The 17,244-nt window shown below is 48.3% G+C and overlaps 1 protein-coding gene across 9 annotated transcripts in view; it reads right to left on the bottom strand.

Moving 5' to 3' along the window:
- NBEAL2 (neurobeachin like 2) overlaps nucleotides 1–17,244 on the bottom strand; it is a 202,455-nt gene that overhangs the window by 11,968 nt on the left and 173,243 nt on the right. For all 9 annotated transcript variants that reach the window (XM_081931352.1, XM_081931354.1, XM_081931356.1 and 6 more), the window contains 11 exons: nucleotides 15,939–16,059; nucleotides 15,004–15,161; nucleotides 12,383–12,516; nucleotides 11,344–11,451; nucleotides 10,313–10,408; nucleotides 9,515–9,639; nucleotides 6,904–7,044; nucleotides 4,705–4,835; nucleotides 3,796–3,905; nucleotides 2,266–2,383; nucleotides 441–538 (listed from right to left, as the gene is read on the bottom strand). In XM_081931352.1, the coding sequence (XP_081787478.1) occupies nucleotides 441–538; nucleotides 2,266–2,383; nucleotides 3,796–3,905; nucleotides 4,705–4,835; nucleotides 6,904–7,044; nucleotides 9,515–9,639; nucleotides 10,313–10,408; nucleotides 11,344–11,451; nucleotides 12,383–12,516; nucleotides 15,004–15,161; nucleotides 15,939–16,059 (1,340 nt within the window). The remainder of the gene's footprint in view (nucleotides 1–440; nucleotides 539–2,265; nucleotides 2,384–3,795; nucleotides 3,906–4,704; nucleotides 4,836–6,903; nucleotides 7,045–9,514; nucleotides 9,640–10,312; nucleotides 10,409–11,343; nucleotides 11,452–12,382; nucleotides 12,517–15,003; nucleotides 15,162–15,938; nucleotides 16,060–17,244) is intronic.

Here is a 17,244-nt window from a genome sequence, read left to right as displayed (position 1 = left end):
CGGCGCTGTTGTCAGTGTCAGGCTAGGACCTGGGAGAGAGCTGGGTTCGAATCCTCTCTCAGTCACAAAGCACACTGGGTGACCTTGGGCCCGTCACGGCTTCTCAGCCTAACCTATTTTGCAGGGTTGTTGTGGGGTGAAAATGGGGAGGGGGGAGAACCGTGTACACCTCCTTGAGGTCCTTAAAAATGTGGGATATACATGCAATGAAATAAATCTGAAACAGAAGTTGTAAGTGGTATGTAAAATTAAAAAATAGACCCTATTTTCAACGTGGGCCTGAGAGAAGTAGAGAAATGCAATCCAGGGCATTGCCCGCCTTCTGCCATCTTCCACCTGGGCCTTGCAAAATGGCCGCCTGCCTACAGGTCAGGTGTGTGTCGTCCCCCCTGTTGCCTTCTGGGCAAAAATCCGCAAGACACCTTGACGGCTCCTCCTACCTTCAGCAGCTGGCAGGGGGTCTGCCCAAAGTTACTGATGATGCCCTCCAGAGCTTTCCTTTGGGTCTCGTCGGCGATGGCATCCAGGTCAACTGCCCCTGAAATAGATTTCGGGTGGCATGAGAGACATATGAAGTGCGATGTAAATCAGGACTGGGGGACCTGTGGCCCGCAAGATGCAGCAGTTAGGGACTCCACTCTGGATTGGAGTAGGGTTGGATCCTGACCCTTTCCTTCTCCTGAAGATATCCCACAAGGCATCAGAGGTTTAGGGTCAGAGTTTTTCTTTTCCTAGATGGGCTCCCTTCCCAGCCCATCTGCCCCTCACTTCCCTCTGCCTACCCATGCAAAAACTGCCTTCTATAATAATAATAATAATAATAATAATAATAATAATAATAATAATCCTGCCCACCTGGTGGATGAGCCCTATCTGCCCCTCACTTCCCTCTGCAGACCATGCAAAAGCTGCATTCTTTAAAAAATATTAAGAATAAGAATTCCCCAGCCACTCTGGGCGACTCCCAACAGAACACTAAAAAGAGAATAAAACTTCAAACGTTAAAAACGTCCCTAAACAGGGCTGCCTTCAGATGTCTTCTAAAAGTCAGATAGTTGTTTATTTCCTTGACATTTGATGGAACGCCGTTCCACAGGGCGGGTGCCACTACCAAGAAGGCCCTCTGCCTGGTTTCTTGTAACCTCACTTCTCACAGTGAGGGAACCGCCAGAAGGCCCTCGGAGCTGGACCTCAGTGTCTGGGTAGAAAAATGGGGGTGGAGACGCTCCTTCAGGTATACTGGGCCATTTAGGGCTCTAAAGGTCAGCCCCAACACTTTGAATTGTGCTCGGAAACGTACTGGGAGCCAATGCAGATCTCTCAGGACCGGTGTTATGTGGTCCCGGCGGCCACTCCCAGTCACCAGTCCAGCTGCCGCATTCTGGATTAGTTGTAGTTTCCGAGTCACCTTCAAAGGTTGCCCCACATAGAGTGCATTGACTATTGGACCCACGCTTGGTCTCATCAACTCCATCTGCCACTGCCTGTTTTTGCATTTAGGGAAAATTCCCAACTCACTGAGGGTTTGAGCCCCATCTGCTCCCCTCACCTTGTTTAGCCGGCCTGTCGAAGCCGTTTCGTGGGCCGCTGTTGCATGCAGACAGCGTCTAGGAGCCCCAGGTGAGACAGACTACCCTTGAAGGAGCACAACGTGTCTCCCACCTGAGGTACTACCCCGATACGTACACACAGAATCACAGAGTTAGAAAAGACCCCTAAGGTCTTCTAGCCCAACCTGACGCAACAGATTGAAATAAAATTGAAATACTTCTACAACTTCTATACAGTGAGATTACACGAGCACCCCCCACTCAGCTCTCTTAGTCTTAATTCCCCTTGTTTACTGACACACACCCACCAAACCCGAAAGCCAGTTGCCCTGTTGTTATCTTTTCATTCAGCAGCCTAACAGCCCATGGATAGAAGCTGTTCTTTACCCTGTTGGTGCGACTAATCCTGCTTCTATATCTTCTGCCCGAGGGCAGGAGATCAAGAAAGTGCCGGCCAGAGTGTGAATCATCCCTGAGAATTTTCCTCACTCTCCTGAGGCAACGCTCTTCCGCTATTCCATCCAGCGGATTCACGGGACAGCCCATAATATCTTGTGCTGTATTCACCACCCTCTGTAGGCACTTCCTATCAGTTGATGTCAAACCAGCGTCCCACACCGTGAGGCAGTGTGAAAGGACACTTTCTATTGTGGACCGTAGAAGCAGATCATCAAATTGCAGATCATCAAACGGATGCAACGAGGTCCCACATTACCTTCATACGTGCAGTAATAGAAGACGTTCAGCGCTTCCACAGCGGCTGGGCCCCGCTGTTTGTACCCAAAGATCAAGTCAATCCACTCGTGGAGGTGGGCAGACACGTACTCCGACTCCTGCCACAGACAGAAGGGGACGATGATGAGGTCAAAGCACAGCACAGACCAGTTTGCATGCCACCCAACCATTAAAAAAGACCACCACCGCTTTTCCCGGGGCGCAATCTGCTCAGATACAAATACCGACGTACCTTGGAAGCCGAACGCCTTGGCTTCCAAACAAATCGGCTCCCGAACAATCAAAACACGGAAGTGAGCATTCCGGTTTTCGAATGATTTTCAGAAGCCGAACGTCCAGCACGGCTTCTGATTGGCTGCTGCGGGACACTCCTGCAGCCAATCGGAAGCTGCGCTTTGGTTTTTGAACGGTCCTGGGAGTCGAATGGACTCCTGGAACGCTTTCTGTTTGAAAACGAAGGTACCATTGTAACTGAAATGCAGAGACACGGCAAGTAAACATTTCCCACCCCAAATGACCCTTGAATTTTTGGATTTTTATTGACATTGTTGCTGCATTTTATGTTGTATTTTATGCTGTTTTTAAGTCACATTTTAATTAATGTTTTATATTTGCTGTTAGCTGCCCTGAGCCGGTTTTTAAACCGGGAAGGGCGGGGTATAAATAAAAATTTATTTATTATTATATTTATTTAAACTTTCTGCATCTTTTTTGTTTGTTTTGCTTCACGAGGGAAAAAGCAGGGGTTTCCCCCAAGTCAGGTCATTCTGCTGATCAGTTTCAGCGGATTTTTAATTTTTAAAATGGATTTGCATATCGTTAAGACGCCGAGGTGTCCTTTGTGTGAGACTGAAAAGAAGGAATTTAATAAAAGTGCATTGCTCACTGTTTGGAAAAGGGCATGTTACTTACTTTATTTCCCTAACTACAGCCAGAATGAAATGGCCTCAGAAAAAAAAAAAGATACAGAACAGCCCTCGACTTTCAGCAATTGCCCTCAGCAGTTAAAGCATTTGGGCTTAGTTGAAACTAAAGGAAAAGGAGGGTATTATTATTATTTATAATAATGGACGTGGGTGGCGCTGTGGGTTTAACCACAGAGCCTAGGACTTGCCGATCTGAAGGTCGGCGGTTTGAATCCCCGCGACGGGGTGAGCTCCCGTTGCTCAGTCCCAGCTCCTGCCAACCTAGCAGTTCGAAAGCACCTCAAAGGGCAAGTAGATAAATAGGTACCGCTCCAGCGGGAAGGTAAACGGCGTTTCTGTGTGCTGCTCTGGTTTGCCAGAAGTGCCTTAGTCATGCTGGCCACATGACCCGGAAGCTGTCTGCGGACAAACGCCGGCTCCCTCGGTCTATAGAGCGAGATGAGCGCGCAACCCCAGAGTCGTTCACGACTGGACCTAATGGTCAGGGGTCCCTTTACCTTTTAAGTATTTTTTATAGCAATAAAATCTTCCTCTCTCTCCATTGCCCTGCCTGCCTGTGCAATGTGGCGCATTGCTCCTCTTACCAGGGCTTTACGGTGCTTGTGGATGAAATCTTCTGGGGATTTCGCCCATCTGGGAAGAACGACGTCGCCCACTTTCTCATTCGACATCTGCAGAGAGCCTAGATCAAAGCCTGCAGGGAGGGAAAATGTGGGAGAATGCAGCAGACAGCCAAAACCAGCTTTCTCCTCCCCCTCAAAAACCCCCACCTTAGCTCCCCTTTTGCAAACCACACTTCTGATTTTCAGAGTCGAGGACCAGCAACTCACACACGGCATGGTCACCCTATGGGACTCGTTACTGCAAAGTTACGCATCTTACTGGAGGTCCCTGACGTCTCCCCTTGATCTCTGTTTACCCACTTAAGGGTGAAGATATACTGTATTTTTCGCTCTATAAGACGCACTTTCCCCCTCCTAAAAGTAAGGGGAAATGTGTGTGCGTCTTATGGAGCGACTGCAGGCGGGAGGCTCTGCTCAGTGCTCCCTTTAAAGAATTATTTTTTCCTTGCATTCCCCCTCTAAAACTAGGTGCGTCTTATGGTCAGGTGCGTCTTACGGAGCGAAAAATACGGTAGGCCAGATTTGCAGAGCAAGGGAGGGAGGGCGGTTTTGAAGCATCCTCACCAGCTTTGGGGCAAGGAGTATCCTTCTCTCTCCCCTTCGGCAAAGTCTGAAAAGACCCATTTTGCAGCTTTTCCAGTCAGATCCCAACATTAAATTGAGGATAAGAGAGGGCTGAGCCGGCCCTGCCTGGCTATTACAGGGACTGAATTTGGGATCTTCTGACTCCATCTTTGGATACAAGGCCTCTCCAAATACTTGGCCTGCTGGTGAACTCCTCTGCGGAGTCTGCCTGGTCCCTGTCAGCCAGCAGAACCGGCAGCCCAGAAGGCCTAGGAATCTGAACCAGCCCAGTAGAGGAACGCTTACTGTTTTGGTTCTCCAGGAAGTCCGTAAAGTAGAAGAATTCCGGGATCAGCTCCTTCACGTCCACGGGGTTCTCCATGCGGGCTTGCCAGGCGGCGGGGACGGAGTGAAACTGGCGGTCGGAGCAGTCAAACCTGCCGGCGTAAGAGCGAGAGGAGATTGAATCGCAAGGCTGCAGGGTTGGAATTTCTCCGATCCTCTCTGCTAAAGCCGTCCCAAGTTGGCGGCCACCACTGCCTTGTCAAAATGGGCAGAGAGGCACATTCCTGGTTCCTATGCAGTAATGTGTCAGTTTGCATTTCCTAGTGCAGAAAGTTATTGATCTGATGTGTAGAGATCTTTCCTATTCTACTTAATTCAAGAGAGCTCTAGAAGCTTCTCTGTGTGAAAGAAGCAGAAGGTTCATGATGTTTGGGTTATACCTTCAGAGAAGCTGAGTACAGTGGTACCTCGGGTTAAGAACTTAACTCATTCTGGAGGTCCGTTCTTAACCTGAAACTGTTCTTAACCTGAGGTACCACTTTAGCTAATGGGGCCTCCTGCTGCCGCCACACCGCCACTGAGCGATTTCTGTTCTTACCCTGAAGCAAAGTTCTTAACCTGAGGTACTATTTCTCGGTTAGCGGAGCCTGTAACCTGAAGCGTCTGTAACCCAAGGTACCACTGTAAAGGTAAAGGGTAAACGGACCCCTGACCATTAGGTCCAGTCGTGATTGACTCTGGGGTTGCGGTGCTCATCTCGCTTTATTGGCCGAGGGACCCAGCGTACAGCTTCCAGGTCATGTGGCCAGCATGACTAAGCCGCTTCTGGCAAACCAGAGCAGTGCACGAAAATGCCGTTTACCTTCCCGCCGGAGTGGTACCTATTTATCTACTTGCACTTTGATGTGCTTTTGAACTGCTAGGTTGGCAGGAGCAGGGACTGAGAAACGGGAGCTCACCCCGTCGTGGGGATTTGAACCGCCGACCTTCGGATCGGCAAGTCCTAGGCTCTGTGGTTTAACCCACATCGCCACCCGTGTCCTTAGGTACCACTGTACAGCTGCCTTAAACTGCTTCTGTTATCTTTCAGTCAAGGTCATACTGACTATAAAAGTAAGGCGAGGTTACACTTTCTCTTTCTCTCTCTTTTCCTTCTGGTGTGGTGTTCTGTACATAGTATGCTTAGTGCTATGGTTTAGACTTATTATAAGTTATTGTAAGTTTAAGTTAAATGTGCTGCAACTGGATTTCCTATGGACAGGGACAACCCTAAATGTATTGGATTTGTGACCGTTATCCTCATTTGCCTTCAGTAGCACTAAAGCTCTGCTGGATAAAATACAATTGCCTCTGGTCTATTTTGGGGGGATCCTGCAACATGTTTAAGTTTTTACTCTGCTAACCATACGTCAAGGGGAAGAAATGGAGGCAGTGAGAGATTTTACTTTCTTGGGCTCCATGATCACTGCAGATGGTGACAGCAGCCACAAAATTGAAAGACGCCTGCTTCTTGGGAGAAAAGCAATGACAAACCTAGAAAGCATCTTAAAAAGCAGAGACATCACCTTGCCAACAAAGGTCCGTATAGTAAAAGCTATGGTTTTCCCAGTAGTGATGTATTGAAGTGAAAGCTGGACCATAAAGAAGGCTGATCGGCAAAGAATGGATGCTTTTGAATTATGGTGCTGGAGGAGACTCTTGAGAGTCCCATGGACTTCAAGAAGATCAAACCTCTCCATTCTGAAGGAAATCAGCCCTGAGTGCTCACTGGAAGGACAGATCCTGAAGCTGAGGCTCCAAGACTTTGGCCACCTCATGAGAAGAGAAGACTCCCTGGAAAAGACCCTCATGTTGGGAAAGATGAAGGGCACAAGGAGAAGGGGACAACAGAGGACAAGATGGTTGGACAGTGTTCTCGAAGCTACCAGCATGAGTTTGACCAAACTGCGGGAGGCAGTGGAAGACAGGAGGGCCTGGCGTGCTCTGGTCCAGGGGGTCACGAAGAGTCGGACACGACTAAACAACAACAACAACAACCATACGTTGGAGTTCTGCTCTGGATCAATATTGAGTAGAATTCCATGACGCTAAGTGCCCATATGACGAGAAGGGAAATGAGCAAAGGATAAGGTAGGCCTCGGCCATCATGTCTGCATGTGTTTACTGGAGGAGCAGAAAGGGAGAAGTCTTCTATTCCGTGGCTGGCTTGCTCTCACTCACCTCCCGCTTTGCAACTGGATATGCAGAGTAGTGAAAGGCTCTGTGCGGATCAGGTAGTGCATGACGCCGGCCGCGTTGGAGTAGTGGGTGCCGTAGTGGAACTTGTCAATCATGCCCGTGGGATCCTCAAAGCTCTCGTACCTGCGGGCAGAATGGCAAAGGCGGAAAGAGAAGAACTCAAGTCTGTGCGGTGACTCCCAGGTGGCAGACAGAATAAACAACAACAACAATTTATTATTTGTACCCCGCCCATCGGGCTGGGTTTCCCCAACCACTCTGGGCGGCTCCACAAAGACCAAAAATACACTAAAATGTCACACATTAGAAACTTCCCTGAACAGGGCTGCCTTAAGATGTCTTCCGAAAATCAGGTAGTTGTTTATCTCTTTGACATCTGCTGGGAGGGCGTTCCACAGGACGGGTGCCACCACCGAGAAGGCCCTCTGCCTGGTTCCCTGTAGCTTTGCTTCTCGCAATGAGGGAACCGCCAGAAGGCCCTCGGAGCTGGACCTCAGTGTCCGGGCACAACGATGGAGGTGGAGACTCTCCTTCAGGTATACTGGGCTGAGGCCGTTTAGGGCGTTAAAGGTCAGCACCAACACTTTGAATTGTGCTTGGAAACGTACTGGGAGCCAATGTAGGTCTTTCAAGACCAGTGTTATGTGGTCTCGGCGGCCGCCCCAAGTCACCAGTCTAGCTGCTGGATTAGTTTTAGTTTCTGGGTCACCTTCAAAGGTAGCCCCACAGAGAGCGCATTGCAGTAGTCCAAGCAGGAGATATCTAGAGCATGCACCACTCTGGCGAGACAGTCTGCGGGCAGGTAGGGTCTCATCCTGCGTACCAGATGGAGTTGGTAAACAGCTGCCTTGGACACGGAACTGACCTGCACCTCCATGGACAGCTGTGAGTCCAAAATGACTCCCAGGCTGCACACCTGGTCCTTCAAGGGCACAGTTACCCCATTCAGGACCAGCAACAACAACTGTATACTGCCCTTCATCCAAAGTTCATGAGACGGTTCACATCGTAAAGGTACAAACACGGGAACACAAAATGCAAAACAGAACGAAAGCAAGGCAATAACTCCCTTGCCACAAACACACCAAAAAGCATTTTCGCCAATGGTGGTTCCAAAATGGCGCATGCGATTTAGCATGACTTGGCCACTGCTTTTCTGCTTTGAGATATTCTCCCTACTGCGCAGCTCCCCATTCCTAATCCCCTGTCCGAAACCGTATAACCCCAGTCCTGAAAGACCTACATTGGCTCCCAGTATGTTTCCGAGCAGAATTCAAAGTGTTGGTGCTGACCTTGAAAGCCCTAAACGGCCTCAGTACAGTATACCTGAAGGAGCGTCTCCACCCCCATCGTTCAGCCCAGACATTGAGGTCCAGCGCCGAGGGCCTTCTGGCGGTTCCCTCATTGCGAGAAGTGAGGTTACAGGGAAACAGGCAGAGGGCCTTCTCGGTGGTGGCGCCCGCTGTGTGGAACGCCCTCCCGTCAGAGGTCAAGGAAATAAACAACTATCAGACTTTTAGAAGACACCTGAAGGCAGCCCTGTTTAAGGAAGTTTTTTATGTTTGATGTTTTATTGTGCTTTTAATCTTCTGTTGGAAGCCTCCCAGAGTGGCTGGGAAAACCTAGCCATGTGAGTGGGATATTACTACTACTACTTCTACTGCTGCTGCTGCTACAGTGGTACCTTGGTTTTCAAATGCCTTGGTACTCAAACAACTAGGAATCCAAACACTACAAACCCAGAAGCAAGTGTTTTAGTTTGTGAACTATTTTCAGAAGTTGAACGTGCTCCATTTTGAGCGCCACACTTCCGTTTTGAGTGCTTCCGTTTTGAGTGCCATCCGTGCTCTGTTTTGAGCGTTACGCTGAAGTCTGTTTTTGCTATTTATTCTGCGTTTTTGTGGCTCTTTTTGTTTTGAATTTTGTGACTGTGTGGAGCCCCGTTCAGCTACTGATGGATTGATTGTGTGACTGCAGTACATTGTTTATTGCTTTCATTTTATGGATCCATTGTTTCATTAAGATAGTAAAAGTCATGTTAAATTTCTGTTTTAGGGGTTGTTTTAAAATGTCTGGAACGGATTAATCCATTTTGCACTACTTTCTATGGGAAAGTGTGCCTTGGTTTTGGAATGCTTTGGTTTTGGAACGGACTTCCAGAACGGATTAAGTTTGAGAACCAAAGTACCACTGTATTATTATTATAATCTTGAATGTTGAGATGAAAGCACTTTCTATATGGACCATAGCGAGGGGGAAAGAGTTAAACCATCCCTCTTTCCCCCCAGCCGTGATTCTGCCCTTCCTGCAATTTGCTAGGGTTGGCAGAGCTGGGAGAGGGAACAAACTAATGCAAAGGTAGAGCTACTAGGGAAGGGAAAGGCTAAAGAGACCGTCGGGAGGAGAGACGGACTGCAGAGAAGCAAAAGCCTAGAGCGGTCGCTTGCCCTCCAAGTGGCTTTGGACTACAACTCCCATGTTGTCTCAAGGGAAAGAGGTCTCTGGCATTTCCTCCCACTGAGATGCTTCCTGCCTTCCCAGCTGCGTCTGTCCCTGGAAGGCTGCAACACCGACGAGAAAACTCTGCACTCACTTCTCCTTGACATCCTTGGCGTGTCTCTCGTTGGCGACCCCGATGGGCTTGGAGAGATCCCGAAACACTGCCGGGTTGTTGAGATCCAGAGTCTCCGAGACGTAATCCTGCAGGATCCACGGGAACTTGAGGGGAGGAGAGAAAGGAGAGCCTCTGGTTTTGCCTGCTTGCGGGATCCATAGCTGTCAACTTACAGATTTGAAAATAAGGGACCAGCAGCCTCGAAAATATGGGATCAGCAGCCAAAATAAGGGATTTTCAGAGCACAGGTATGTTCAACTTCTGAGCCCCTCCGAGCCAAAGGCAGAAAGCCCAGCCAGCAGCCAAACAAAGCCTCAAGCGGTGGTTCCCACAGCGCAGCAACCCAGCAAAGGGGATGCAGCAAGGAAAACCACCGTCACCTCTCCGCTGGGAAGCGCTGAGCAAAGGCGAGTCCCCAGGCAACGCAGCCAATTTGATCGGCACAAGGCATGCAAGCTCCACCCCCCAGTCATTCTTAGACTTCTTATTGGGCGAGCAACGCAGCCAAGCAACACAGTTGGAGCCTCCCTCCTCCCTGTCCGGCAGGGAGTGAGGGAGAGGAGCTGCTTTCTTTGAAACCCGGGAAATTTAAGGGACATCATCAATAAGGGTCAGCAGCGGGACATGGCGCTGGGATAAGGGACTGTCCCACCAAATAAGGGATGCTTGACAGCTATGGCGGGATCCAGCATTTGCAGGGAGGGTGGGAACAGGAGAGGAAACTGTCTTAAGAAGCACCTGAGGCTCAAGGGCGAAGGTTCGCCCTCGGATGCTTACCACGGGATACTGGGAGAGGTCGTTGTAGGTGCGGCCTGCGATGGTGTTGAGCTGCATGAGGTATTCAAAGTTGGAGATTTCCCTGTTAACCCATTTCTGGAAAAGGAGGGTGAAAATAAAACAGTGGATTTGGTAAGGATCTGGCAAAACGGACGGAATGGGAAATTCTTTTTTTAAAAAAAATAATTTATTTGTTTGGTTTTTCAAATTGAAGTTTTACAATCGCATATCCGACATACATCATAAAAACAAGATTCCATAGAATCTCCTGGACTTCCCTCCTCCCTATTGTGGGTCCTATTGTTAACCATTTCCTCCTGCAATTTTTATAATAATCCAAATCTTTAAATCGCCATTACAGTGGTACCTCGGGTTAAGTACTTAATTCGTTCCGGAGGTCTGTACTTAACCTGAAACTGTTATTAACCTGAAGCACCACTTTTGCTAATGGGGCCTCCTGCTGCGCCGCCAGAGCATGATTTCTGTTCTCATCCTGAAACAAAGTTCTTAACCTGAAGCACTATTTCTGGGTTAGCTGAGTCTGTAACCTGAAGTGTATGTAACCTGAGGTACCACTGCATATCCAAAATTCCCCATTACTACAAGTGATATTCCAATTCTACTAATCATTTTAACTGTTTACAATGGTTTTTAAGATAAATTATAAAATTTCCCCATTCTTTATTAAAATTTTGGTCTTCCTGATTTGATTCTTCCGGTCTTTCTCTCCCCTCCTCTCTTTCTCTTTCTCTCTCTCTCTCTCTCTCTCTGATGATGACCCGCCTCCAAGTCTGAAAATCTTGCTAATGAACTTGCACGGTGCGATATACTGCCGGCTCGCTCCTCCTGACAACTATTCCCTTCTCCCCACTTCCAGATAAAAAAAAAAAAAGAATCAAACATGAAAAACTTCCCTAAACAGGAGGCAAGGCTGCCCACTTTGCAAACCACCTCCCTTCATTCTCAAGGATCAGGAGCGTCTGTGCGTATCAGATTTGTTTGTGATGAAAAGACAATGTTAAATTAAGCACCTGAGTCAAGCCCGAGGCTTTCAGCAAATCCTGTGGCGAGCGGCTGGCAAAATAGATCTGATTCGGTGGTTGGAGGCCTAGGATGGAAGAGTAAACCTTGTTCCTGACCTGGGAGAGAGAGGGGAGAAAAACCAGCAGGACGTTTTTATCAGCTGCTGACCTAGCGACTGACTTTCCCAGAAGGGCGCTGAGTCTGCAGAATAATAATAATTTATTATTTGTACCTCGCCCATCTGGCTGGGTTTCCCCAGCCACTCTGGGTGGCTTCCACAGAGACCAAAAATACACTAAAATGTCACACATTAAAAACTTCCCTGAACAGGGCTGCCTTAAGATGTCTTCTGAATGTCAGGTAGTTGTTTATCGCTTTGACATCTGATGGGAGGGCGTTCCACAGGGCGGGTGCCACCACTGAGAAGGCCCTCTGCCTGGATCCCTGTAGCTTTGCTTCTCGCAATGAGGGAACCACCAGAAGGCCCTCGGCGCTGGACCTCAGCATCCGGGCAGAACGATGGGGGTGGAGACGCTCCTTCAGGTATACCGGGCCAAGGCCGTTTAGGGCTTTAAAGGTCAGCACCAACACTTTGAATAGTGCTCGGAAGCTGTGCATTTGCAAATGAATTAATATGTGCTCCACTAGGACGCGGGTGGCGCTGTGGGTTAAACCACAGAGCCTAGGGCTTGCTGATCAGAAGGTTGGCGGTTCGAATCCCCGCTATGGGTGAGCTCCCATTGCTCGGTCCCTGCTCCTGCCAACCTAGCAGTTCGAAAGCATGTCAAAGTGCAAGTAGATAAATAGGCACCACTCTGGCAGGAAGGTAAACGGCGTTTCTGTGCACTGCTCTAGTTCGCCAGAAGCGGTTTAGTCATGCTGGTCACATGACCCGGAAGCTGTACGCCGGCTCGCTCGGCCATTAAAGCAAGATGAGCGCTGCAACCCCAGAGTCGGCCACGACTGGACCTAATGGTCAGGGGTCCCTTTACCTTTACCACTAGGAGATCAAATGATGATGAGGAGGGGGGACCCATCTGCTGTTACCTTTTTCTTGAAGTTGAGGAAGTAGTTTGCCTGGTCGATGAAGAAGAACTCCAGGGCGGACCTGCGGAGGTTGTAGCGTCGGAGGTGCAGTTCCCGGAGTTGAGACAGGGGGCGCTTGAAGTCGTAGCCGATTCCTGGGGGGGGAGGATCACAGCGCTTAATCTCTCAAGTGTGGAGAGCCAAAAACAATGCTCAGCTGTTGCCATGGACTGGTGGGATGCAGAGAAATGGTGGGAGGAACCAGCGGGGCAACCCACAAGCGATTCTGGTCATGCCTCCTGTGGTCTGCCAGGACCAGAAGAGGGATGAAGAGGGAGGAGCACAGGCAGCCGATTTGGCACAGTCTCAGATTGCTTTGCAAGGACCCTGGAGGGTCGGAAACTTAGGCAGCTGCAGGAAGGCAGCAACCTTCAGTCTCACAGGGGCAAGACCTGCCAGGAAGAGTTGCTGCGCTCACTAGGCCTGGCAGTACAGAGCAACTTGTTTCTCCTAACAGAAACAGTGAACTTCACTTACTCCGTGTGATTTATTGCTGACCTGTTCCTGACAGCTGCAACTTTGGCTACTCAGGAAGGGGAACCTGAATATCCCACTTCCCACCTGGGCTGCTTCCAGTGGGACCTTTATTGTGGGATTGGGGCGTGTGTGTGTGTGGCGTTTACCTCCTAGGATGGGTCATAAGGAAAGGGTTAAAATGGGTGTGATGTGATTGGCCAGCGAGAATGCAAGGGGGGAATAAAAGTTAGAGTGGGAGGTTTTGAAAGTCGGTTGAGGTTTGGGAGTAGAAGATGGAAGAGGGAGGTTTTAGGTGTGGGTTGGTAGAGTTGTATTGTGAGAGAGTGAGAGGAATTGCTAGGTGGAGTCAGATAGATAGTTGGGAATAACCAGTTTGAAGTTGTTAGGAACTAAGATTAAGAAACTGTCAAGAAAAACTAACTGAAACCATAAGCTTGTTCCTGCATTTAAAAATAAACTTGATTATTTGTTTATGTTAACAACTGACTGGACTCCATGTGTCCCCGTGAGATACGGGGTGGTGGCAGCGAAGAAAGCAATCACAGTGGTGGCACAGGGTCAATAGACCGTCAAAAGTCCGGGGGCCCTGTGTGTGATCGCCACAGTGTGTGTGTGTGAGAGAGAGAGAGAGAGAGAGGGGGGGGGAGAGTGTCCTCACACAAGGTTGTGGACACCAAAATGCAAGCCTCTCTCCCAGCCCGCTCAATTTTTCATTTGCCCTCTGCAGGGAAAACCCGGTAAGCAAAAAACAACAGCACCCTCTGGCGAGAGACCAATGGGTGCTATCTCAACAACCTGTTTGCAAACTAAGCACCACTGATTTTTCTGGGCCCTTGTGACTTTCAGTTTGCACTTCTTAGTACAGGAAGTATTGATCTGATGCGTAGAGATCTTTCCTATTCTAATTAATTCCAGAGGGTTCCGGAAGCTTCTCTGTGTGAAAGAAACAAGCAGGAGGTTCATGATGTTTGGGTTATTCCTTCAGAGAAGCTGAGCACAGCAGCTGGCTTAAAGTGGTTCTCTTATCTCTTCTGACAAGGTCATGCTGACTATAAAAGTAAGGCCAGAAGGAGCCTTGTTTTCACCTTTTCTTTCATCTCTCTTCCTTCTGGTGTGGTGTTCTGTACATAGTATTAAGTTTTAGACTTATAATAAGTTATTGTAAGTTTTAAGGGACGCAGGTGGCGCTGTGGGTTAAACCACAGAGCCTAGGACTTGCCGGCGGTTTGAATCCCTGCAACGGGGTGAGCTCCTGTTGCTCGGTCCCTGCCCCTGCCAACCTAGCAGTTCAAAAGTACCTCAAAGTCCAAGTAGATAAATAGGTACCACTCCGGTGGGAAGGTAAATGGTGTTTCCGTGCGCTGCTCTGGTTTGCCAGAAGCGGCTTAGTCATGCTGGCCACATGACCCGGAAGCTGTATGCCAGCTCCCTCGGCCAATAAAGTAACATGAGCGCCACAACCCCAGAGTCGGTCATGGGGTCCCTTTACCTTTACTGTAAGTTTAAGTCAAGTCTGCTGCAACTGGATTTCTTACGGACAGGGCCAATCCTGAATGTATTGGATTTGTGACCATTCTGCTCATCTGCCTTCAGTAGCAGTAAATCTCTGCTGGATGAAATATTCAATGCCTCTGGTCTACTTTTGGGAATCCTGCAACGTGTTTAAGTTTTTACTCTGCTAACTATACGCTGGAATCTACTCTGGATCAATACTGAGTAGAATTCCATGACAGTGAAATCAAGTTTAATGGCAGCTGGCCGGGCTCAGAAACAAAAGGGAGATACAGTGGTACCTCGGGTTACAGACGCTTCAGGTTACAGACTCCGCTAACCCAGAAATAGTACCTCGGGTTAAGAACTTTGTTTCAGGATGAGAACAGAAATTGCGCACTGGTGGTGTGGCGGCAGCGGGAGGCCCCATTAGCTAAAATGGTGCTTCAGGTTAAGAACAGTTTCAGGTTAAGAACGCACCTCCAGAACGAATTAAGTTCTTAACCCGAGGTATTCCTGTTTCTTTTTGAAGAGGCCATGAACTTTGGCCTCTAGATCTTGGTAGCTGGAAGTGCTTCCTGGGAGTAAAGACACCTCACACACCCTGCCCTTACCTTCCTCGGTCTCATCCTTCTCACAGCTGCTGTCGTAAAAGTAGATGTGCTGAGTGGTGACTTCTAGCCGCCCCGGGATCACGGCCACGATGGTGATCAGCTCACAGTCCTCAGAGATCACCAGCTTCTCCCTCTGACTTTGTTCTTTGGGCTCCACCCTGGAAGGGATGGACGAAGGATTGGTAGGTAACGCTTGGTGTTCCTTTATACCTCATTGGAAGGCCACCTGGATTATTATTATTATTATTATTACAGTGGTAGCTTGGTTCTCAAACACCTTGGTACTCAAACAACTTGGAACCCAAACACTGGAAACCCGGAAGGAAGTGTTCCGGTTTGCGAACTTCCTTCAGAAGCTGAACGTGCTCCATTTTGAGTGTTTCGCTTCCAATTAGAGTGCCACACTTCTGTTTTGAGTGTTACGCTGAGGTCTGTCTGTTTCTGCTATGCATTTTGCATTTTTGTTTTTGCAGCTCTTTTCCTTTTGTTTTTTGTGACTGTGTGGAGCCCAGTTCAGCTACTGATTTGATTGATTGTGTGGCTGCAGTACATTGTTTATTGCTTTCATTTTATGGATCAATGGTCTTGTTAGATAGTAAAATTCATGTGAAATTGCTGTTTTAGGAGTTATTTTAAAAATCTGGAACAAATTAATCCAATTTGCATTACTTTCCATGGAAAAGCATGCCTTGGTTTTGGAACACTTTGGTTTTGGAACGGATACAGAGCCACAGAGACATACAAACTACCCAACCTAAGATGAACTTATAATGTCTGATTTCAATTACTACTTCTATCTACACGTTGCATTTTTCTAACTCTCTTTTAATGGCACCCAGTTTGGTGCCCCATGCAGAAGTGAGTTCCAGAGTTTGTGCTGCGTGAACCCCACATTGGATTCGATCTATCACACGGTTGCCTGGAAGAGAACTCACAGGTTATCCAGGAAGGAGAGGTCTTCTTCTGCCAGCTGGTCATCCTGCATCTCGCTGACCTTTGCCTCCTTGGCGACGGCTAAGGGGATCGGCTCAGCCGGGTTGTGCAAATAATCGGCCCCTGGAAGGTGGAGGAAACAAATGCTGGGATCAGGATCCTGACCTCACGGCTGCACTGGGACAGGGGGTTGAATGCCCGAGGGACAATGAACAAATGATAAGAGTCACAGAACTGCAGAGATGGACCGATTGTCCCCTTATGAATGCTGTGCAACTTACCAGACCAGAAATAATTAAAAGAATGGGGATGTGCTAAAGAGTATATGAAAAAACATTGTTCTGGAGTAAGCATAACGGTATGTAACGAATAAAGGGATGTGGGTGGCGCTGTGGGTTAAACCACAGAGCCTAGGACTTGCTGATCAGAAGGTCAGCGGTTCGAATCCCCACGATGGGGTGAGCTCCCGTTGCTCGGTCCCTGCTCCTGCCAACCTAGCAGTTCGAAAGCACGTCAAAGTGCAAGTAGATAAATAGGTACCGCTCCGGCGGAAAGGTAAACGGGGTTTCTGTGCGCTGCTCTGGTTCGCCAGAAGCGGTTTAGTCATGCTAGCCACATGACCCGGAAGCTGTACGCCGGCTCCCTCGGCCAATAAAGCGAGATGAGCGCCGCAACCCCAGAGTCGGCCACGACTGGACCTAATGGTCAGGGGTCCCTTTACCTTATGTAACAAATGAAGCTTTGCAGGGTTAAAGAAAGAGAAAAACGGTGCAAAAAGTATAAAGACAGAGGTAATCTACATTAGACACAACAATTTAGAAAGAGTAAAAATTTCGAGGTCTTAGAACAAAGGAAGGAAGTCAATATGTGTATATGTACGTAATGATTAGAATGATGATATGGTTTTATTTGTAGATGTGTGCTTTTTTAAAAATTCGTGTTTTTTTCTCTTGTGTTCCCCCTGTTTGTACTGTTTTATTTTGGATTCACTGTTTGTTATTTTAGTTGTAAATTTGCATTGAAAAATAAAATAATAATAAAAAACTGCAGAGATGGAAAGGTCCTCTATTCCAATGCAGGAAGAGGGTGATTTTTCATTGCAGCATTTATATTGCTACTTTCCCCCCAAGGTCAAGGCGGGGGTCTGGGGCTCTCCTCCCCGTATTTATCCCGCAAAGAACCCTGCGAGGTAATTTATGTGATGTGATTTGATTTGATTGGTCGGATAATATTTTTTTTTTTTTAAATAACCCTGCGAGGTAGACAAGACTGAGCACCGACGCCCGGCCCCAAGGTTAGCCAGGGAGC

The sequence above is a fragment of the Podarcis melisellensis genome (assembly GCF_964234715.1).
Source record: "Podarcis melisellensis genome assembly, chromosome: 12".
NCBI classification, from domain to species: domain Eukaryota; kingdom Metazoa; phylum Chordata; class Lepidosauria; order Squamata; family Lacertidae; genus Podarcis; species Podarcis melisellensis.
The sequence above is the reverse complement of the archived record's forward strand: the minus strand, read 5'-3'. Positions and strand labels throughout refer to the sequence as shown.